This window comes from Parus major, chromosome 3 (genome assembly GCF_001522545.3).
Source record: "Parus major isolate Abel chromosome 3, Parus_major1.1, whole genome shotgun sequence".
Lineage (NCBI taxonomy): Eukaryota > Metazoa > Chordata > Aves > Passeriformes > Paridae > Parus > Parus major.
The window spans coordinates 67,136,789-67,160,937 of record NC_031770.1 but is presented as its reverse complement, the minus strand read 5'-3'; the positions used below and the strand labels follow the sequence as shown (position 1 = coordinate 67,160,937).

Sequence of the window (24,149 nt, the reverse complement as noted above, 5' to 3'; positions counted from 1 at the left end):
GTGAGAAAAGAACTGACTGATGGATATATGCCAAGTTGTCAGCAGCAGCAATCTATATTAGATGTTGTACTGGCTTTGACTGGGGTAATTTTCAGCACAGTTAATTTCAGTAGCTAGTATGGGGCCATGTTTTGGATTTGTGCTGAACACAGTGTTGATAATATAGAGATGTTTTTGCAGTTGCTGAGCAGGGCTGACACAGAACCAATACCCTTCCTGCTTTTTGTACTGCCATGCTGGTGCTGACACTAGGGGTGTGCTGGAAACTGGGAGGAGACACAGCCAGGACAGGCAACCCCAGCTGACCAAAGGGGTATTCCAGAGCATGTGACACTATGCTCAGTAAATACAGTGGGGGGAAGAAGGAGGAAGGGGAGGACATTTAGATTGATGGCATTTGTATTCCCAAGTAAATATTATGTGTGGTGGGGTCCTGCTCTCCTGGAGATGGGTGAATGCCTGCCTGCCCATGGGAAGCAGTGAGCGTTTTGCTTTGTTTGCAAAAGTGTGTGTGTGGCTTGTGTGCACACAAGTTTTCTGGCTTTTACCCTTCTGATTCTCCCCCTGTTCCTGCTGTAGTGAGTGGCTGTGTTGTTGATGGGGTTAAACTACAAATAGAGAACCTTAAATTATATGCAAGATGTCACAGGTAAAGTTGTGAGGACAGTTTTTAGGGCCAGAATAGTATTTTTCAGGCAGTGTGTCTCAAGGTCTCTGGGAGTGGATTTGGTGATACTTTCCTACTACTCTCCAATTTAGACCTGAATGTGCAGTCTGTATCACAGAGCTGGATATATGCCTGCACTCAGACAAGAGTGTAAGAACATGATGAAGTACTCAATCAGCTGGACATCGTGTATATTGGGACCACTGTCAAAATCCTGGGCCCACCGGAGTAGTAGGTTCTTAAGTTAGTATTTGTAAGCTTCTAAATATAAGAACAATATTAATTATTGGTGTTTTCATGATAATGTTCTTACTGATGGTCGGGCAGTCTGTGTCAGTAGAAACTTCAGGACTGTCTGCGAGGCATTCTCCAGTTTGGCTGTCACACATCCTCCCTCCACAGTTACATGCTGGAGGAAAAAGAAAGGACATTTGAAAGGAGAATCTTCAAAATGTACAGTTCCCACTCCCAAGACTAGTGAAATTACTATACTTAGGATTGTGTGTGGATATTCAAACCAATATCAAGAACTTCTTGGACTGATTTTCCTTTCAGTACTTGGAAAAGATGTTGCTTGCACTGGTCAAATTTGAATAAATGAAATATGAAGGGGAAAACACCTCTGCTGAAATAACTTGTTCAAAGCTTGGTCACAAGTACAGCTCGAGTTGCCCAGAAGGGCCACTGTACATCAATGTCTAGAGAGGATGACATTTAGGAGATGTATTAAGAAGAACAGGGCAAGTAAAGTTAATTATTAGTTACAAATCTCTCTACAGCCCCGTGGAATTTATCAGCACTTTGTCAGGCCATCACTAAAAAGGCTTTGCAGCTATCAGGGATTGGTAGTGGACTCCAGTTACATTGTTAGCTTGAACATATCAAAAAGTAAGTATCTCCTACCACTTACAATCAAGAATAAACGATGTTTTATATTTTTTCAAACTTGAGAAAGCAACATTTTTATTTCCAGCATGAGTGGCTTTTTAAAAAGTCCAATTTTTAATCTAAGATCTCTAAACCTTTTTCAAGGTTTAATTGGCCTTTTAAAAATATTATTTTAAAGATTAAAATATTCTTGGAACACTTTGATGCAATAGCAAAAACTTAAGCAGAACATAAGAACAGCAGAAATCTATCTGGAATTTATTTTGGTCTTGTGATTCATGGTTTCACCAGATCCTCATATAAAAAAATATTTTACTGCCTTTTTATTGCAGCCTATTAATTGTTATCTATGAATTGCCCTTGTATTTACATTTCCCATTGCACATTCAAGGATTTGTCAAGTGAAAATTTGTAATACAACTTCAAAGACAACACCATGCACTAACGTGAGAATAATTTTGTGTAAGTGGACCAGTGTTAATAGAACTAATCAGTTTTTGTACTCATGTAAGAACAGAAATTGTTTATGATTTCTCTGATGTAGTCAGCATTTTGACCTTATCACAATCCGTGCCTCCCAGATTTTGGATCTGAGATTACTTTTAATTTGTTATTTCTTTTTATAGGAAATGAAGGCAAAGTATTGGTTGGAAGTAGAGATTTTACCTATATTATGGGGATTAGGCTATCACCTGGTAGCAAGATTAAAGTTAAAAAGTTAAGATTTTGACGAGATTGGTGCTCAAGATAATAAAATTGTGTCTTCTTATTTAAATGAATACCCGTGAGTCTGCTGCACAAAATCTTATAGCAAATTAATTCCCAAAGCAGTCTGGACCATTTTTCAACTACTGGTTTAAGATGTACCACATTTTTAGTAGGGAATTAAGACTTTCAATGATACTGATTGCTGGTGGGGAAAGCTTCTAAGCTTTACCATTTGTGGAGAGCTTTGAAATATGGCTAAAGGATATGTGGTTAAAAAAAAATAAAATTAAAAGCAGCTGAAAAGTACCGTTCACAGCTACCCAGGTTTTGTCTTCCACTCAATAGAAAGATAAAAAAGATGATTTTAGATTGATAGAGTTGTTTGTTCTTTTAGTTCTCTTGCCTTTTTTTGTTTTGTATACCCTTTGAGATGCTCTATGGAAACCATGTATGCCGACTATCTTGATTTTTACAATAGTTTTGTTTCACTATTTTCAGTTTAAAGAAAATATTTGACTTCTTTCAGAATCAATTCTAAGCAATAGTTCCTAATTGTCCCACAAAGACAAACAAAGGATAAGCTTTCCCTGTGAACTACACAAATAGTTTGAATATCTTGGATGTATGGATGTACTGCAATCTGCACAGTACTGTCAAGTACAGCACACTGTGGTGCTCAGCAGAAATGGAGATGAAACGACAAGTGTGTAATTCTCTGAAACATAATACTGCAAAATCAGGATTTGCTAGAGTCAAGATTAAATTCACTTCTGAAAAGAGAAAAGCTGTACCTCTCACAAGGTATTCAAGTGCCCAAGCACTTTCTATTTTTAGCAAAGATGGAAGAAAATCTACTAACGAATAGAATTACCACACTGATTTGAAGTCTGTGTGACAAGCCTGTACAGAGAACTCCTGTGTACCTCCTTAAGGGTGCAAACAAAGAAACTCTACTGAGGTGATGAAAAGTTTGATTTGAGTTTCGAAACTGTACGTTCAGAGGTGCCTTCCAAAATCACTTCTTGCATAGCCCACTCAGGCACTTGGAATGCCCTGTAACACTCAGACTTCTGGCAGAGATACTCCTGGGTAACTCCTTTTGGCCATGGGCAGGGCAGGATTGCTGTGGTTTGCAGAGTTGAAGTGCTGGGTGTGTTCCTCCTGCCTCATGGAGTTCAAGACCCACAGACTGGGTCCTATCATTCCTTCCTGGACAGCTGCAGTTAAGTCATCTCAGGTGAAGTGAATTAGGCAGTGAAGTTTATAAATAATATTTTCTTTTGCCACCTCAAAATCACAGATATATTACATTTCACTAACATTTTGGCTACCTAAATCCAGGCAGGAGGTGAATTTTGGGCCATCCTGGTCCCCACAGCTGATGTCTTTTTAGCTGGTTGGAATACATGGCTTTGGCTTTTGGGATCACTGTGCATGAGCACCATCTCTTCCCGCTCAGCATAAATGGAATTCAACCATGTGACTTTGCAATGTGAGTTACATCCTGGAGATGGACACTCAAATTCTAGCTGTCACTGGAATATAAAACCAGAAAGGACCAGTAGTGGCATCATGGCATATGTGGTCCCCTGCAAGTGAAGATAGCAGCACAAAGGTCATTTGATTACACAGCATCCTCACAGCCTCCATCCTGTGTCCCAAAACACACATAATCGTTCCAAAACGAACTTTATAATAAGGAAGTAAAAATAAAGCCCAAATACACAGCAAGTTGCAAGAAGGATCAAGACACTGCTAAGTCCCTGAGTCCTGTAACTCTGTACCTGGAGGCACTGGAGCACTTCTGAGGTTCTAGTTGAGTGTGTGCTTCAACTGCCTTACCTTTGAGTCACACTGAGGTAGGAATAATCTGTCTTCCTCCTTTGTGTTCTGGTCCTTGAGGGACCCCTGTCAAAGAGTTTGGGAGGGAGCCCCAATGTCTTTGCTCTGAAAACCTGCATTTTGCCTTTAGCAGTGGCTGCTCCTAAGTTTTTTGAAAGAGGATGTAAACTTCTCTTCCAGAGCCAGAGTGAGGATAAATGGTATGAAATCAAAGCCCTGTTCGGATTGAACTCCATGTAAATTAGGACAATATTAGAGGAGACAAAGACTTGCAACCCCTCTGTGGAGGTATGTTCTGCTGAGGTACTCTGGGTAGCCATTTACCAGACTCTGAAAGTACAATCACCTCTTGTGTGAAAATATAGTAACCAGCAAGATTATACAGACTTGTAGGAAATGCAGAATATATTCCCAATGTGGAAAATAGCAGAAAGTGAGTGGGTGTTGGGTCAGGACAGGAAGGATGATCCTGTTCCCATAAAAAGTACTTTCAAGTCTTTAAGCACCATCAGACTGAGTGGTCATGGTGTGGACAAGCACAAAGGTGAGGACTTTGCCCAAAGAACTCAGAGAATCTTATTTAAAAGAAGATTCAGGAGAACACAACCCTGCCTCCATTAAACCTGCCCAGGCACTAGAGATGTTGGAGTCTGGGGTCTGAGACTTGCTCATGGGAAGATGGAAAAAGATATTTCTCTGGCACCTGGGATGATTCTACTGAACAGGCATCCAAATTATCCCATCACCTGCCTCCCAGAGACACAGGTATCTGGCAACTGGTTCAGGCATCTGTGATTTCTGTGAGATCATGCCCAAACCATGCTGTGCTGCCTGTTGCTCAGCTCTGCTGTACCAAACTACAGACAATACCTGTGCAGTTTTTAGCGAATCTGGCGTCCCCATAGTAGCCCGGAGCGCATCGTTCGCAGTTGAACCCGGTGGTGTGGTGCAGGCAATTGCGGCACTGGCCGGTCACTTCATCACAGTCTTCAAAAATCAGATTTGGGTCTGAGTTGCCGTTGCAGTCACATTTTTTACAAGTGCTTCCAATTAGCAAAGGGTTCCCATAGTAACCAGGGGCGCACCTGAAAGGAAGAGCAACACTGGCAATGATGAAGAGTGACATTCCTTTCTGAGACACTTTTTTATCTCTGACCTTCTTTATGTTACCAGGAATTGATCACTGTCTGCAGCTTCTAATGGACAGGAGCTAATTAGGAGCGTTACTCCTACAGAGGCTATTTTGTGCTCCAATCTCAATCTCTACTGTTATATATTTTCCCCTTGAATTCCCCTGGTATCTCAAATGTACCAGTCTGCATTAATTTATTTTTTGTGCATGTCTGTAGCAGTGAAATGATTTGCTCCCTATTGTTTTAAAATCTGTGACAGAATAACTTTGGCAGCAAGGCAGCTCTACAGTGTTTGTTTTTGGTCTCTTTCAGCTCTGTATCTCACCAACTATATTGTGTTATATAGGAAACTGGGGTAAGAGACTGCATTTCAGGATGCTGAAACTCAGAGGAAGTTCAGGCCTTATTTCTATTATAAATGTACATAAAAAGTACAGACCAGGAAAGGTTTATAGAAATACTTCTATGGTGAGGTATTGGGGTGGTTTCTGGTTTTTGCAAAACAGAGTAGGTCCTGAACCAGAATCCATTTTTCAGACCTGTTTGATGTTATCCTGTTGAATGAGGGTAAAAGGCTGAAAGCAGTCACCAGGAAGGGAGGATTCCTCTCTTGGTTTGCAGAGGGAGAGAGGGAAGTTGGTAGCAGGCACCCCAACAAAGGCCTGAAATAAGTCCAAATTTCTTATCATGTCTTGTCATTTCTTATCATGTTTGGGAAGCATTTCAGTTGAGAAATTTCTGCATCTTAAAATGGGAGGCAGGTTGATATTGTGGTGGTTTTTCAGAGTAGAGACCCACTGGTGATGTATAACATTCCTGGATGATCAGTGGCCCTAAGCAAAGAGTAGTAATAGAGTTGTTACCTGGAAAGAAAGTGTTTCAGGTAAAGGTGTTTCTGCTGGTATCAGGGAATGTGCTTAATCCTACAAGTAAGGGGAGCTTTTGCAAAGCAACCATTGACACAAGAACTAGTACTGGGGTGGGCATACAGCACTAATGAGAGTGAATCCTTGAGCAAGGGATTCTCTGGGGGAGCTGGCATGTGGAGAAGGATGGAGCAGTGTCTGGAAGGATGGGGCAACCCACACTGTTAATGGTGTCACCACGTGGTGGCAGGAGGGCCCATGATGCAGAAGTCTGGAGCTCAGAGATCAGGGACTTATACCCCAGACTGGAAATGAGGAATTCCTGCCAGGAGGGGAATAACTGGCTGGAATTCCTCAACTGTGTAACAATTGCTGGCTGAAGGAACTGGAGGATTGAATAGTTGCTGCAATGATTTTGGTAAGGAGTATTTATCGTAGTTGATTCTGTTTTATCACCATGTTGTCCTTGTCTCCCATCCAAAGTCCTATTTAAGATGCTATTCTTTCTGTCTGCTGTTGGTGGGCAGGGAGGGTGAACACTTCAGGCAGTTCAGATTAATTTTCCCAGATTCTGGCTGGGTACCTAAACCATTGTCTTCTAAAGTCATGAACACAGTCAAATTCAGGTTCTGCCATGTCTGATCCATGAAAATGTGGGAGATCTGATAAAAGCTTTGAGTTTTGATCTGTTCCTATATTTTCTTTTTCTTTTTCTTTTGATAGAGTAATTTCCTCAACACTGCTTTGTTCATGTTCCAGTCCTGAATCCTCACAGTAGAAACACATAAAATTTTAAGCATCTTAATATAAACCACTTGGCTGCCTCAAATACTGTTTTTGTCAATGACAAAGGCTCTTTCTGTCTCTTTGCAGCACTGCCAGAATCTTTGGTGCAGATTTTATCATTTGGGTGACCCAGATGTAAAGAATTAAAGTGTGGCCGGGAGTTCTGTGCACCCCCTGAAGAACTCACTCAACACTGAGTGCATCAGTTGGTTTGGTTGAATCATTCCCCACTCCCATGGGAGTTAGAGCAGACAGTGATGGGTAGAGCTACTAGTCAGTCATGCCAGAAGTCTTGCTATGATTTCCTAAGATTTCCAGTTTCTTTTTGTTTTTCTGTAGTTTGGTATTTTCCAAATGATCGTCTGTCTAATGTGGTCACCAGGTTCACAGAGGCCACTGAGTAGGGCTGGGGTCAGACCAGCCTTTTTCTCAGTGCTGCCCACATCTACCAACAACAGCATGTTATCCCCACCAGGCCTGCAATGTCTGCCCTCTCATCAGGACAAGGCCATTTCCCCCCACTTCTTTTCTGAAATAAACTGTTCATTTCCCTTGCCAGGAATGTAGAGGACATTTCCTCACATCACCACAGATATATTTCACATGTGCTGTTTTTATGACCACCTGAGGCACCAGAACAGGTTGCCCAGAGAAGCTGTGGATGCTCCATCTCTGGCAGTGATCAAGGCCAGGCTGGATGGATTTCTGAGCAACCTGATCTAGTGGAAGGTGTCCCCACCCCTAGCAGGGGATTGGAGCCAGGTAACCTTTAGGGTCCCTCCCAACCTGAACTCTTCTATGACTCTATGACTCACTTTTATTAGCCATAAATTCTCATCTGGAGCAGCTGCTTAAAGCAAAAAGAAACCTTCAGAGCTGAAAATAAATGCATTACCTTGACTGTCCCCTTCCCTTTGCCACTCAGTACATCTCACAGTGCTAAGGCATTTAACCTCTTTTAAATTGTGGGTAGAATCTGAGAAGAGCAGAGTCCACTGACTGGAAACATACTGCTCCAACTCTGCACTTTATGGCCTGAAAAAGTTAAGAGCCCTGCAGTAAATGTCTTTTCCTAGATTGTATCAATAAATGACCCTTTTTTTGCTAAAAGAGAATATTTCCTCTCCTATAATAAAACTGCGAAGTTGTCTTTGTTACATTTTGCAGCCATAGTTGCTTCCTGTAATTATCAGTGAGTAAGAAACTAACTTCCTCCTTTCTGGCAATGCTGAAAGAACATTTTTCATCTATTTGCTTTTGACGGTAAAATGTAATTTGTTCAGTTGTTCTTTTTAACATTTGTGCATTAACAAAACCTGCATGTCATCAGTTACCACCCTGATGCCTTACTGCTGAAGTCCAGGGGAAAAATGGTTAATTCCTAAATTTGGGAAGCTGGTTTTCTCAGTTCCTAACAAGGGCCTCTGTGAATTCACACCTCCTTTTTCTGGCAGTGCCAAGCAGCAGTGTGTGCCAAGTAGGACTTGCTCTTTAGCAAGTGGGCAGGGGCAAACAATGCATCATGCAGCTTTGAAACACATTTTGATGTTTCCGATAGAAATGGGAGTAGAACCAGGGGCCTAGCAGAAGGCAAGTCCTGTTTGTTACTGCTTGCACCTTACCCCAGCAATCAGCCAAGGTCTTCACATGGTGATCAGGACAGGCTGATTTCTTTCTATGGCTTTTTCTACACAGCTTTGTCTTCCTTGAGACAGATGCACTGTGTCAGGCTTGGTAGTGGCCATTAGGAGACAAAGCTGATGCTATTTTCTGCTCTTTCTATGCTACTGTTACCCATTTCATAGGATTTGTATTGCTTGTAGTCTGGGTTGACATTTCAATAACCATTAAGAAACCTCAATGACCTTTTAATTGTCTGCATTATCTTTTGTGTACAAACCTGACATTTTGAAAGAACAAAAGAATACAGCCATGTGCCTGTAAACAAGAATGGGTTTTTTATTTTTATGCCATCTGCTTTCATTGTTGCTGTAATAATTTTAGTGATGTGGAAGTAATAGACTGATGTTTTTGCATCATCTGTAAGGAGAAAAGCCTTTACTCATTGTTCATGTTACCTTTTAAATTTTGATTTGTCTTTGCATCTTAAGCATCTCTTTTCTCCCTTCTCTGATGGTTAAATTAAGTATCATTTGAATTCCAGGCTTGCCCATTATTGACAGTTGACTAAAGACTTAAATACTTCAGGGGCTTTAAGGGAAAACAAAAGGAGATGTTCAGGAAGCCATTGTCTGAGCCATCCTATATCCCTCAGTCTTTATGTTAGAGCTGTTTTAATTTATTGGCTGCTCAAGGACAATTTCTGAATTATAATCAAGCCCCTGACATTCATTGAAACATCATCCACGTGTGTTCATAACAAGTAAGAGCGGCCTCTTACAGCACACGAAGTTATATTTCTGCTGTATAGTTCAACTTATTTGTGTCCTTTGTTATTTAGGGGATATTTACTGGAAATTGTCTATGGACATAAGGGAAAGTTGAAAAGCAACACTGGCCTATAATTGCTTGCTTGACTTTATTGAATTATGCCTGTGAAGTGCATTTAAAATGTAACTGAATAAAGCTGCATCTGCTTTAAGAATTTGACTCCATATTGGGTTTTCTCCTTTGCTTTTCTAAAAGTTATTTGGTAGAAACATGATGCATATTTTAGAGGGATGAATTGCAAGAGGCATCAATGTGGTGGATATTTTTCACTTCAGCTTCTGTTTCTGATTTGTGTTTTGTATTTTTAAATTGCATTCCTTTTAAGAGGATCACCACATGAAGGTGCACAAAGTGTAAGAACTTGATCAAAATACATGATATGTAAATGTCTGTCTTGTACTGACACTTCCCCTCAGCAAATTTTAGTGCTTTTCAGTTGGAACTGAATGAGATCATTTAACAGACACAACCCTACCTGATGAAAACAAGTGCATAAGATTTCAGGGAAGATCTGAAAAAATTCTGGACTTCCATATTGCTGACCAGCAAGTCATCCTATGAGTTTCTTACCTTTCACAGTTGGGTCCTGCATAGTTTTCCTTGCAGACACAGCGTACACTTCCACTTTTTCTGTAACAGGAGACTGCAAAGCTGGAATTTCATTAGGATGAATAGTTAGAATACCAGGCAATTACAGACACTTGGGACTGTTTTTTTTGGTACAATATGGACATATGTCAATGAGAACTCTGGCTCTTGGTTGTTAATTTCTGAATAGGTATTTAGCTCTTTACATAATTTATATTATACCCCTTGTTTAGACTTTAAATTAGTTTACGAAGCACTAATTAGGGTATAGAACTACAGAGCTATATAAATACAGATGTACATGTATGAAAGCTGTTGTCTTCTAGTGCAGATCAGACACATTTGCAGGTTTTGATAAACACACTTTAGATAAGGGACTTAAGATAAATGTGTATGTCATGTGAACCTAATTGTTTCCTGTCTGTTATCCTAAGGGGTAAAATAATATTTGTGGAAGACACTGCAGTGAGCACTTCAGGAACTGAGATTCTGGAATGGGTACAGCAGTTTCCTATGCAAATCCTACAGTTTTTCATCAAATTCCAACCTGGAAGTTCCTAGTGGTGAAAAATGACCTCAGTAATGCTGTCCTCATTCAGAGTAACTGAGTTTACAGTAACCAAGGCTGCTCTGCCATCTTCCCAAGCAAGCTGGAAAGAGTCTGTGGCTCTTCTGAGACCAACACGCCAAGTAGTGATGCTGACTGCTGTAATGGCTTGGGCTGTAATTTCTACTGCTGTGATTCTAAATCATGGATTCCTTTGTTTTCTTATGTTTTCAAGATTTGATGAATGTCTAAGTAAATATGAGACCCAAGAAACAGCAGTAGCCAGATGTGGGAAGTGAAAATTTTATATGCATTTCAAAGACGGCGATGGGCATGGCTTAAAAGGAAAAAAAGAGATACGGTCCTAAGATGTTTCTAGTTAGTTTTCAACATGTGTGAATAAATTTCTGCCAGCACTAGATGCAACCAGAGTAGTGAGTGGCAGCATTTTTCAGCTTCTGGCCTATGGTTGCTAAAACACAGCTCATCAGTCATACGGGGCTGGGCAGCTGTGGCTGGGTTGCATCCACTTCACACAGGACAGAAGACTCAGAGCAATGGGAAAATGCATGATCCATGTACTGCTTGTTCCAGGAACAAACAGCATTGCAAGGTGACAAGAATTCCCGTATAATTTCAGTTCCTGCCAGCATTTCTCAACTGGTTGGACAACCAGAGATGAAAAGTCTGTCTGGATCTCTGCTGTCTCAAAATATTTGATATAACCAGAGAGAACATAAAATGAGATTCTTCTCACAGAATTTACAAATTAACTGCTGTGTGGCTTTTACAAGAACATGTTGAGAAAGTCATAATAGTTTGGCAGCCTTCCTCTTTTAGAAAGTCTAATTCCTTCACGTAGTTGCAAAAACCACATTGTGGATCTAAGTTATGAAGTAAGACTGAAATCTTCCTCAAGTTTTATACTTTTTGTGAACTTTTAGGGGGAAAAAAAGGCTTTATAATTCCCTTGGGTTTGAAAAGAAATAACATCTGCTGGACTGTGAAACAACTTCCATCCTCCTTTTTTTGTTCCAAAGAGATGACATTACGCTTCATGTGTAATGTCCAAAAGTTACTCCAAAAAAGTTCCCAGGATAGAAGATATGAAGATAGTCTGGTCAGAAAATCTAGAGACACTGCTGAATTCCTGGAAAAAATATCTATCTGGTGAGTCTGTCAGTTTACAGATTTGGTATTCTATTTCCAAAGGAAATAAGGGTACAAAACAACATCCTTTGAATATTCTTTTTTTAAGCCATTTTATGCTTCTCTGCTTCTGGTAGAGTTATAATTTTGCCTTACTCTTTATATGTAGTAGGATTAATGAAGGAAAATTGAAAAAAAACCCAACTAATAAGGATCATTTTTTCTTTGAATTTAGTTAAGCTTTTGTAAAGCTTAATGTTGCCCAATTATTTTTTGCCTGTTCCAGCCCCAGCTGAAGACTATTTCTGTGGTCAGGTCTCTCATGCAAGAAGCTGAGCAGGCAATTTCTGCACATTATTTAAATAGGGGTATGAAGCAACTTGGGATGGGATGTTTCTTTAATTATTACCTTCAGGACTTTTCTGAGGGAAAACCAAGGAGGAGAATTGTTACTGATGTAGTTTCAAAAGGGAGACAATGTCATAGAACATAGAATATTCTTAGATTGTGGGACCCCTGAGGCTCATGAAGTCCAAGCCATGTATTGCTGCTAATATTGAGGTATCTGCTTTCAGGTTTCTTGCAACCTTTGTTCTCCCTTCCCAATCCCATGTTGCTGAGTTTTGGATTTGGGGTTTCCTTCTCTTTAGTGGTTTGGAATAGGAGAGGCATAATGTCCCTAGCTAAGGAGCATGTTGAAACAGGGAATTTGCCTCTGCCTTCCTCTCCTATAGCACTGGCAGAGAGCAGCTACAGCCCAAATCCCTGTTTTCCCACTGTACTGAGCCCTGCTCAGTGCCTGGTGGGCCATCCAGCTCCCTGCTCTCAGGGAGCACCTCTGCAGAGCCTGGTGGGCTGCAGGGTGAGGCAGGTCTGGGTGAATGCACACCCAGTCATGCTGTGTCAAATCTAGCTCTAGGGAGCACAGACCAGACCTTGCCTGACTGACCTTGCTTGGTAGAGCCTGAGGCTCATGTAGTAGTGCCTCAGGCATGTGCAGCCCAGGTTGTGGCTTAGAGAACAGCTTTTTACACCAAAGTGGCTGCTCTGTGCCCAACAGATTACAAGAAACCCTTTGCCAAGGAAAAAGCACTGCTCCTGACTGCTGTATTTCTAATTTTTCAGGCATTACAGCTGCTACTGAAAATGGAAGAAATAGTCTGCTTCATCTGTGAGCTTGCTCACTCCTAAGCCTTTCTACATGTGAGCAAAGCCAGGTTCTTCCACTGTGTCTGAAGGATTTTTTCTGTAATCCAGGCAAAGCTGAAGCTTTTCAACAATAGCTGTTCTTCACCCCAGGGCCCTTCTCACATGTCTGCAGCTCACTGCAAAAGTCAAGAAGGGATCTGTGGAAATTTGGCCAGAGTGATTTTGTTCCTTTTCCAGTTTGAGCCCCAAGAAGCTGAGCAAAACGCAGCTCATCCCACCTTAAGGTTGTGTGAGTAATCCTATAGCAACAGCAAACAAGTACAAGAAGGACTAAATCCCCTTTGAAGTCCTGTTGAAAGCAGAATGGGAAACAACATAAGAGGAATACCTAGCTCCCTGAAAAACAGCGTCAGCCTGTTGGCAACTCTTTATTAGCATCTCCCTATGGTGGGAGTTGCATAGATATCTCTCTCCCAGAGCACGAATCTGAGCAAAAGGAAGTAGGTAATTTCTTTCAGCTGCATTACTGACATGCCACTAATTGTTTCTAATGGCTTGTTGTGGCTTGTAGTTTTGTGTTTTCTTTCCTTTATTTTAATTTCCTTTTTTTTTTTTTTTTTTTTAAATCTGAAGGCACAAAGCCCACAACATCTGGAGTTCTTTGATGTGGTCTTGGTTTTCTATCAGGCTTCAGAGTTTCTTACCCAAAAGTAGCTGGGTATCAGCTGAAGAGGGACTGTACCTCAAAGGGTGCTCCAGCACTTTCCTTTGAACTGTTACCATGTTAACCCGACCCAGCTGCTGTAGATTCAGGGGACTGAAAAGTCATGCTTTTTTTTTTGTGTGTTTGGTCTTGCCCTTCAGGAGACATATCTGTCTTTTTTTTTTTTTTCAGTCTCAACCACATTAATCTCTGATGCCATGTTTCTTGAGAATTGCTCTTTAAAGGATTTTTAAAAGCAATCAGACAACTGAATAATTTCTTCTACATAAAAGGGTGAACTTGAACTTTCTCATTCTCCTCTCTCTTGGTAAGAATTGGTATGAGCATCTAAAGATATTTTGCACCTTCTAAACTAAACGCTACTTCCTGTGGCTATAAACATGAGCAGCTGGTAGCCCTCTTCTTTTCCCCTGTGTTTGTCCAGGGCAACAGCTTTTGTCTCCTGTATTCAGGAAGGGATGCTGACCCCACCTTGGAAAGAGCCAAAGCCAACTCAAATCCAAGAGAAGCAAAGACTCTTTACGTACTTGGCAAGAGCTGGCAGGGGGCAGGGGCAGGGCTGGCAGAACGTGGGCACTCCCCTGACGGCATCACCAATGAAGCCATCCGGACACTGCTCGCAGTGCTGTCCTGTTGTGTTTCTCTGGCAGTCCTGCAGTGGAAAGAGACAGAATGGTGAAAGTTAAATGGAGGTGCTGCCTGATTCAGAAAGAGATCTTTTGGCTGAAGACCTGGCCAATCGGAAGAGCGGCTGATACCAGGTCTTGACCTTTCAAGGTGTTGACAGATTCAGGCAAACAAGCTGACACAGCTGCAAATAAAACTACTATAATTGATTACAATGACCAGCAGCAAGGGTTGACAAGCTGCAGTACAAGTCAAAACAGACATATGAGGCCAGCAGGTGCTGGAGCAGAGGTGTCAGAGCTACTCAGCTGTAGCTGCCAGCCCTGTTTTGAACAGCATGTGTCAGAAGGGAAAAATCCCTTTCGAAGACTCCATAACTGAAAAAAAAAAAGATATCTGCTGGTAAATCCCATCAACAGACTTGAGCCAAGACACAGGTTCCAGCAAGACTGCTTCTGGGACTTGATGACTGGAAAAGAGAGTTGGGAGCTGTCTCACCAAGCTACTTTAGAAGAGTAGGAAGGATGCAGAAAGGGTTTCCACTCTGGCAATTGTGCAAGGGGTTTTGCAGTGTCCCTGAATTAGAACTCTCCAGTTACAGTGCTTTGTAAGGACACAGTACAGATGTGAGCAGCTGTGCCAACCTTGAGACAGCAAGGAAGCAGATCCATGGCAGACATATGTGGAGAGCTACTCTATCAGTGTATATTTGCTATAGGTTTGGGCTTCCTTGATTCTTCCCTCTTCTGATCTAATACCATGGCTCATGGAAACTGCAGACTGACAGATGTGATTGCCATCCCTGGGAAGATGACAGTGTCTATAATAAAGAAGAAGACCTCTGAGTACATGAATAAGCATCAACTGATTCAGGAACTCCTGCTTCACTATGTGCTGCAAATGGTGCAAATAAGCAAGGGTATGAAGGGTAACCAGAGGATGTCACCTATCCAGACTTCCACAAAACAACAACTAAGTTGACAGGATACTTGAAAAAGGTTTCTTTTTACTGAAAGCTGATAAAAAGAGTAGGAAATCAAGGGTAGGATATGGCAGTAACTTTTCAGAGTGGGAAGAATATTCAGATCACCTAAGCCTTGGTACTGATAGGAGTTTTGTTCTCTATTCACCAGTGTTTCATAGAGAGAGAAAATGTAGGGCTGCTCAGCTGGGATGGAAAGGCAGGAGGGTGTGGCTGGGTTATGTATAACTCAGAAGTTTGTAAAAAAGCTGAATGCAATACAAGAATTCACCCAAATTCTCCAATACAAGAACTGAGGAACACTGACTAGAAAAGGTACTTCCCAACACAAAACATAGACTTCTGCTACTTGTTGACAGGAGGCAAGAGAACCTGCAGGGACAAAAAGGGATTCCTTAGAAGAATTAATGGGCAAAAGATTTATAAATGGATATTCCAAGGACCCAAAAGGTATGTACCCTGTGACATACTCTACTACAACAGCTGTGGGTGATGGTGGAGTACAAAACAGAGACTTCAGAAATAGGCCAGTCTAGGTTCTCTCCTAGCCTAGACCTCTCACTGCCACTGATGGAGAACATCCATGGGCTGCAGAGACATTCAGTCAGGCCCTGCATGGGACCTCTTGTGCTACTTGGCCCAGGAGCTAGGAATTGACAGGGAAGCTGTGTGTGGGATTTCAGGAGTGCTCCAAATGGGAGGGAGCTCCCTATCCTGGGGCAAGGGACACCTTGCACTGGAGTGGGGCGGGTGAGCTCAGCTAACCAATTGCTCACCTGCAGCATCCCCTGCAGATTTGAAACTCACTTTCTTCTCCAAACATGGTGTGTTCTCTGAAGAAATGAGTATGAGACGAGAGGAATGAGATTAGGGAAGACATTTAATGAAAACAGTCAAGCTTCACTTGCACAGGCATTCCTAAATTAGTTTTGTATCCACATGCTATGACTTGGATTTAGTGGCAGAATTTTGTTCTGGCAACACTGATGTTTTTGGTTTTGCTTGTGAAAACACAACTGATTTTTTTACCCAGTATTTCTTATTTGAATTTCATAAAGGCTCCCCAATTAGGACTCCTTATTTTAGCTCAGATCCTTTTTGATTCTAGAAGACTTTGATTGTATTGCTTGCTGCATGCTTTATAGTCATAGAGAACCTGTTTCACAGAAATAATTTTTTTTTGTACAAGGCTGTCATTTGGCCAGAGAACTCTATAGCATATGGAATGTGATGAGAAAAAGGGAAAAAAGTTGATTTTTATTCCATAGATCTTTAAACAGATTAGCCATCAATAGCTTTAAAGATGGTTTTACTTAGTCACATTTGCTGCAAGGAATAAAATATTTTATATGTAGTAAACCAGAAGGTTATTTTAACAAAGAGCCTCTAAAATGAAAGAATCTTAGGAGGAAGTTTGAACAGGAGGAAGGCGAGGAGGAGGAAAGAGGTGGACTAAGAAGGCCATGTGGTGAGAACCAGAAGGCTAATGGAAGGCTTATACAGTTTTAAAAATATTTTGCATTTGTCATTATCCAATGAAAAAGTGAAATAAATGTACCACCAGAGACAGGAGAGTGTGGGCACTGAGCACTTGAAGTGCTTGAGCCACCCTGCATCTGCAGCACTGGCAGAGGCCTCGGGTGTGTTGGTTGTAGCCTTCACCGTGTTTGATCAATTCACTTCCCCCTGTTTGTCCTCAGCTCTCCAAACAACACACAGGTATTAACAGAGTAAATCTGCTACTGGTTTCCAAAGCTCAAATATGACTGCAATGAACAGAGCAGGACAGCAAGTGCTGCTCTTCAAATCTGCAGTTTTTCATCTTCTAAACTGAAGGGAAGTGAAAAAGGGCTCTCTTACCCCAGATTATCTGCACTCATTATCTGAGTGCACCTTTGTAGTTTTTTTTCTGGTTAGTGATTATGTAAAAGTGAATTTAACCTATTTAGCTAGACAGAACTTCTGTGGGTATTTAGAACCATATTTTTACAGTGATAGAAAAAGTGGTCTGATATTTTATGTTCATTATTTTGCAACTCCAACTAAACTGCTGAGTGCATTAAGCCCCAGAGACGTCTCTGAAGGCTGAAAGAACACCCCGGCAGCTCATGGGTGATTCTCAGCATTGGGTGACAGTGGTGTGGTAATTTGAGAAAAGTGTTTTGCTTCTCTGAGGATTGTATTGAGCGGATTATCAATAGCAGCCTGGCTTCTAAAGGCTTCTGTTTGAGTCTAGAGCATGTAGTCATTCATCCATCAGTACACCAGCAGCTTGTCTGATGACAGAGTGGCTGGATTGTATCTGCCTGTGTAAGAAAATACCTTAGTCTGCTCTGGCACTCTCCCTGAGTGCCAACAATCAGTGTGAGCATTTTTACCTGTCTCTTACTCTGTTTGTGCACACATGAAAAGAACATGAAATAGTTCTGTGAATGGTGTGGGGGGCATGTGGTGTTACTGGGAAATGGTTGTCAGCACTGAGCTCCTAGACCCATTTGATTGGAAAGTAAAGCTGGAACTACTGTTCTGAGAACACATAACACTTCATGTGATGCAGTTCTTCTCAGAAGATACATTGGAGTGCAAATAATAGTGAAAAGTTTGTTGATCCTCTCCAGGCAGTAGTACTAGGACAAGTTTCCCCGGCACAAGACAAGCATGCCTGTGTAAATTGATATAACTGGAAAACTGAGGTGGAAATCTGCTCCACCCTCATTTAGGTGCATGAACTTGCAAGAGAAGAGCTCATTCTGATGGTCTTCGAAGGCGCCAGCTTCATTAAATCTGCCATTTATGCAGTTTTAGGGAAATGATTTGATCTGAGGGATAACAAAGTGCAATTTAGGCAGTCTGAATCTTCTCCATAGGAAACAGGTAGCACACTGTTTTTCTGTGTACCCTCTAAAATTAAAGAAAGACAGAACCTGCCACAGTGATGCAGAGCACCTGTTAGACACCTAATGCTGGATGGCATGGAGACACTCTGGGGGCAGTCAAAATTTAATACTCAGCCCTACCTCTGGTGAAGTTAGTACAACAACAGACACCCACTAAAAACACAAATGCTCCCCCCCAAATAAAAACCTCAAAAAACAAACAGGGTCTTAAATATTGTCTGTGAAATCTGAAAGGGTCCTCAAACCTTGACAATCTTGCCACTTCAGAGAGGAAAATAGATATTGTTACAATGTACCAGGAATTGTTGGTTTGTTTATTTTTTTTCTCCCTTGTTACTCGTCCTTCTGAGAGATAGTCTTTTAACAACTGTTAATGAAGAAGATTGCACAAGGATGAATAAGTTATGTAGGTAAAGAGATGCAGGTGGCTCACATGGCTGTGCAGTCTGTATTTAGAGGTACATTTAGACTTCCCCTCATATATGCTCTTGTATCTGAGGTTACAGAACTGCATAGCATTGCCCATGCCAGCACAGCAGAATTTGTTGCTATACCAAAATAATAATCCTAAAAAAAGGAGTGCAGCATAGTGACTTGAAAGCCAAGAGTTGTACATGTTTTATCTTTTCCATCTATGAGGTTTAGGGTTTCAAGCTTTCTCTCTCCAGCCACTGTGGGTGAGATGCAGTGTTAGTTTTCAGAATTTCATATGGAAGAAGGAGATGAGGCATTTAAAGTAAACATAAAATCTTGTGTAATTTTTACTAAAGTAAAGACACCTGTCTAAGCATTAAAAAAAAAAAAAAAAAAAAAAAAAAAAAAGAAAGAAAAGAAGAGAATAGCTACAAAACTCATTTCCTGATGTGGTTTGGGTCAAAATACCCCCTCTATGTCAAAGTTTTGATTTGTAGACCTTGTCCTGTATTAGTGAAGTGGGAGATGATGCCTTGCCAAACACACCAGGCCTGCTACTTTCTCAACCCATCACTTGTGGCAGCCAACTGTGACAAATGTGGCTGAGCAGGTGGGAGAGCAGCAGCAGCCCCTCCTCACAGTCCTGGCCTGAGCTCCTTTGTGCCTCTTACACCAGCTGTGCAGGAGTGGAAACAAAGTGGTTTCATACTGGGGGCCACTATGTTGCATGTTTTCAACAGTAAACTTGGTAGGACAACAAATATAAGGTGAAACATAGCTAAGGGGGAGGGAAATATCTGTACTTGAGAAAATGTCCTGACTAACACTAATGTTTTTGACAATTACTGCATTCTAATACTGTGTTCTTGTTAGATTTTCAAACATATATCACCAATGCTGAATAGGATCTGCAGCCCATCTTTACAGAAAGAAGCAGTGAGAGATAAGCAGCAAGGCTCTTTGTGAAGGCAGAAGTACCTAACGAGCTGGGGAGTTTTGCTAGCTCCCTACTGCTTTTTGCTCATGCTTGATGGATGGTTGTAGATCCACTGGCAATTCTCCAGAACAGCCTTGGCAACCATGTGGAACATATTATCCTCTTGGGCAGAGCTGCCAAATCTGTTCCAACCTTTCCACCCAGCTGTAAACCCAAACGCTTAAACACAAATCACTTACATGACAATATGCTCTATTGTAAAAAATTCCATAAAAGGCTGGAAAGGATACCAGTGGATTTATCCTCTCCACTGCTAGGATCATTTGGTCTTTCTTGTTCCAGAATGGTCACATTTATTTATTTTCTTACGAGTATTTAGGTGCCTTACATAAAGACTGATCAAATATATAGAACTGAAATGATAACAAGCCACTTAGAGATTTTAGGGAGACAACAAGAAATTTACCTTCACCCTCTGCTATAATGCTTTCTCCAGTCTTCTGTTCTGTGTTTTCATGCATCAAGGAAGATCTCATCTCCGTTAGCAGTAGATGTCTCACGTAAGACACTGATAACTCAGTCTAATTTTGCCTGGATAAACATCTTGGTATTTTTAAAGAGCTTTCAACCTTTCAATCCATTTTGTTGTGTTCATTTGGAGTCACCTCAAACAACTTGTTTCCCTAGACTGTACAATCAAATTCTTAGGTATGGTAAAGCCCTGTGAATTGTACTACTTGCACAATCCTATGCAATGGTGACAGTTCATTGCTTTAGGAAAGCTGTTTCACCTAAATATGACACTCTTCTCAGAGGTGACCATCACAGCCCCTCTGATGATCAGCCATTTGAACACCACTCCCATGTCTGAATTTTCAAATGTCAAACCTTCAGCAGAGGTGCTCTAAAGAAATTTGTCAGCTGTGGGGTGCAGTCTGGGGGATGGTGAAGGAGGTAAAACATTCCCCTCTTATCTTCCTATCTTACTAGCAGAAAAACATGATGGGCTTTATGCAGGGGAAGTGCACATCCCTGGGTCTGCAGACAGCCACTTGAAGCTCTTGCAGTTTCACCCAGTTAGCATCACATATATGCATGTTTCCAAAATCAAAATGCATGTTTCCAAAATCAAAAGCTAGAGCCTGAAAAGAGATTCAATTTTTTTCCTTGTAGCCAGGATTGAGAAAATGATGTTAAAAATCCAAAGTCCAAGATCAGCACAATGAATTGGTGTTTCTTCCCCTACTGGCCTTGCATGCATCACCAGATGGTATCTTTGAAATTAAACATTATTTGACATCTCTCTTTTAATATATCATTAGTACAGCTTACGCTGTGCTGGTTATTCTTCTTCTAAGCACTTCACTGGTTTTCTATCCTAAAAAAATGGACTGTGTGTCTCTTCAGTTTTAGTCACAGGACCACGTGACTGATTTCTCTACTTTATGTAGGCATCTATGCAAGAAAGGCTCTGTCTGGTTACCTAAGAAGATTGTTGATTCATTGATTGTGTCATTCAATAAGCTTTTAATGACTCGTGGATTTGATTTGCATTCTATGAATAAACTGAGAGAAGTTTTGAAACAGAACCTCAAGATATGTATGTCGGCAGAAATTAAACATATGAGCACTCTACCTTAAGGCATCATTAAAAAGGGCTTAATTTTATTTGATTTTGAATTCAGGGCACAGGCCAACGAAAATTTCATTAATTTGTATGCTGTGGGAACTACATTTGCCAAATTGATTTGAGGGATTTGCATAACGTGATGGCCTCAGAGCATCATATGGGGCCCGACCCTTTCTTTTCATCCCTTCTGAAGCAGAGTACTTTTCCCTTTTCATACTGTCTTTTCCATTTATTCAGGTCTAAACAGATTAGTTATTACTTAGACTATAAAAAAATATCTACTAACCAAATACAGTGTTATTATTACTTTCATGTTATTATTGCTTCCAGCATTGTTAGCAGAGTTAACTTTTAAAAGTGATGGCTTTTTTAATGTTTAAAACATTCCATTATGATGATAGATATATGGATATATATATATAGATATAGATATAGCATGAAGATATAGATAACTTTGACTTAGGGGAAGATCAGTTCTCCTAAAGATCCACTTCTAAAGATGTGTTGTATCTATGGCTCAAAGTTAAGATAAGATATGATTACGGTGGAGAGTTCATAGGTGATAAAACTTTAGAACACTGTTGCATCTTGGAAGCAGGTAGATAGCAAGTTCATAATCATGGAAATAGAGGATGACAACTATAGCAATGTGGGATAAATAAAGATTTAATTTTTAACAGCTCATTAAAAAATAACTGAATGCAGAAAATCTTGTCTATCAGGTGTGGTGGTTTCCACTACAAGAATTATTGGAGTAGGTTACCTAAAAATTTGAGAATCGAGAGAATGGTGAGCTCTCCATACCGTATGGTCCTATCTCTTCACTCCCAGCTATAGAGGTATTGACTCATTTCTGCCCCAGCAGGCTTTGGCCAGATCCCTACATGTCCTTCTCCAGCTCTTGCTGCTTTGTCCACTGGTTCTAATACAAGTTGCATTACCAACCATCAAGTCACCTTTTCTTAAACTTAATTAATTAATTTGTCTCACATGCTTCTTCCTGCTGTAATTCAAGTTACATCTTACTTCTCTGGAAATTTCCGAATCTTCAGGAAGGTCCAGTTACTGCAGTCCCCATGGGCATCTCTGGTTCTGTTTTATGCTATCAAACATTTAAACCTCCTTTTCAATCTGCAATTTTCCTCTGCCTTTCACTTTTACTTCACTTAAGCCTTTTCACTGTTCCTTTTTATTCAGAAGTAAATGACCTGAGCTTAATGGCATTTAAAATCCTTCAGAAAAGCTGTCAAAGGGCAATTTGAACTCAAACAGTAAACTAGGGTTTAACTTTTAGTTTTATTCCTTACTACCTAGCTGGTTCCAAGAGAAGAAACACCAATCAGGAACGCACATTTACTTTCAGATTATTTCTTCCTGATACTGTAAATTTTCTGGTTTGTTTGTTTGCCTTGAACCTGTGACTTCAGCCTTATTTTTGTAGAAGATAGGAAACAGGTTTTCTGATGTGTTTGTAGCCTGAGGGTATAATCACTTCCTAACTCATATATTCTGATCCAGAAACTCTGTGGTGACCAGAGTCATCAGAAGCAGATGTTTGACAAGCTCTCTATCTTGTTCCCAAGTCTTCTATCAGAAGTTTCCCCTTGGCATCATTGTCACTTGACACTAAGGGGACAAAAATCCCATGAGTCAAAACCCCTTGTGCATATGAAAGAGAATAGCTGAGAATGCCTGGTGGTCTAAAACCACTTTTGAAAATTTGCTGAACAGCTGCACTGTCTTCTTCTCACAGAAAAAAAATTGTAGGAAATATGCCGTGGAACTTGCTGTATTTGTATAACTGAAAACTTGATAGTGGTTGCAACGATGCGGAGTATGCGAATATTATGAGTCCATTTTATGGAGAGATAAACTGAGGGCAAAGGTTTATGACTTTTCAAAAGTAACACATGGCAGAGCAAGGGGCTCTGGGCTCGACTCCTGCTTTACAAGATTGCAAAGAGCATACTAGTGCTTAACTCTTGCTATGTGGCTGAAATACAGTATTAACTTGAATCATTTTTTTAGTGTATTAGTGCCCTGATTGCCTGCTAGTAGTTGGGATTAGTTTTACAGGGCTGATTTTTGCTCTGGAGCTACAAATGTTTGACTACCATTACTAACACACAGCTTTCTGTATGAGGTGATTCTGAGTCAGATTGAACATATGGGAAATTGTAACAGTACCTTGGAATTCAACACACTCTTCCCCTGGTGTATTGTTTCGACCTTCTCATGTTGTTCCTTCACAGCAGGAGACTGCCATGCAGCTGAACTGCTATGGGTAACACATGCATATACACTCTCAGGGGTCACTCACCATTGTAAATTGTTTATATTATACACAGCACTGTATTCATAAAGGGGAGAAAGAAATGTGTTTGAATTTATACTTTTTTTTTTCTCCAGAGGTATACAAAACTCTTCCCATATTTCTGATGGACTAAAAATTTTCCACATGCTAACTCTCACAAATACTGCATGAGGGAAATGTTTAGAATCTGCAGAGATAATTTACGTGAGAATTAATTTTGACCAGGATAATTCATTCATGTATTGATCTTGGCCCTACTTAGGATCCTTCTTCAGCAGAAAGCTCCTGTGGTACAGACACTGCTTTTGCAGTATATTGAAACTGAGCACTGGTGTTAAAAGTCAGACAATCAGGGAACAGAGGAATTCCTTACCACACAGATTCCTGATCCATCAAGGCATCTGTTTGCATTACCATTACAGTTGCAAGGAGAGCATTTTCCTGAGCTGGTACGATAAAATCCCTCTTGGCATCCCTGCAATGAGAAGAAAAGTATTTCTTATACATATGTAGCTGGAGAGTTGGGTTTGGTGAGAGGAGAGGAAAGCAAGACTGCAGCCATCAGGTCTCCCCAGAGCCCTCTGTACAAGCCCATCATAGCAGACCACACACACACTGCTGAACTTGAGTCTGTTCTTTCACTCTCTGTCCTGGTGCTTTGTTTTTTGCCTTAGAGTGTTAAAGCTGTCAGCATTCCTGCCTGCATCCTGTCCCTGACAAGCTATGGGTGTGGAGCTGGCAGATTCTTGCTGCATGTTGTACTAGAGGATGAGTTAACCAGAAATTGTAATCCTTATTCGGTAAAGAAGGTGTATTTATAGGAAAGGAATAGCTTTTACTAAGAAAAAGA

The 24,149-nt window shown here is 40.8% G+C and overlaps 1 protein-coding gene across 2 annotated transcripts in view; it reads right to left on the bottom strand.

Moving 5' to 3' along the window:
* Positions 1-24,149, bottom strand: part of LAMA4 (laminin subunit alpha 4) — a 99,189-nt gene that overhangs the window by 53,204 nt on the left and 21,836 nt on the right. For both annotated transcript variants that reach the window (XM_015621773.3, XM_015621774.3), the window contains exons 2-6: positions 23,673-23,774; positions 14,026-14,150; positions 9,912-9,992; positions 4,976-5,190; positions 981-1,076 (exon numbers count right to left, since the gene is read on the bottom strand). In XM_015621773.3, coding sequence (XP_015477259.1) covers positions 981-1,076; positions 4,976-5,190; positions 9,912-9,992; positions 14,026-14,150; positions 23,673-23,774 — 619 coding nt within the window. The remainder of the gene's footprint in view (positions 1-980; positions 1,077-4,975; positions 5,191-9,911; positions 9,993-14,025; positions 14,151-23,672; positions 23,775-24,149) is intronic.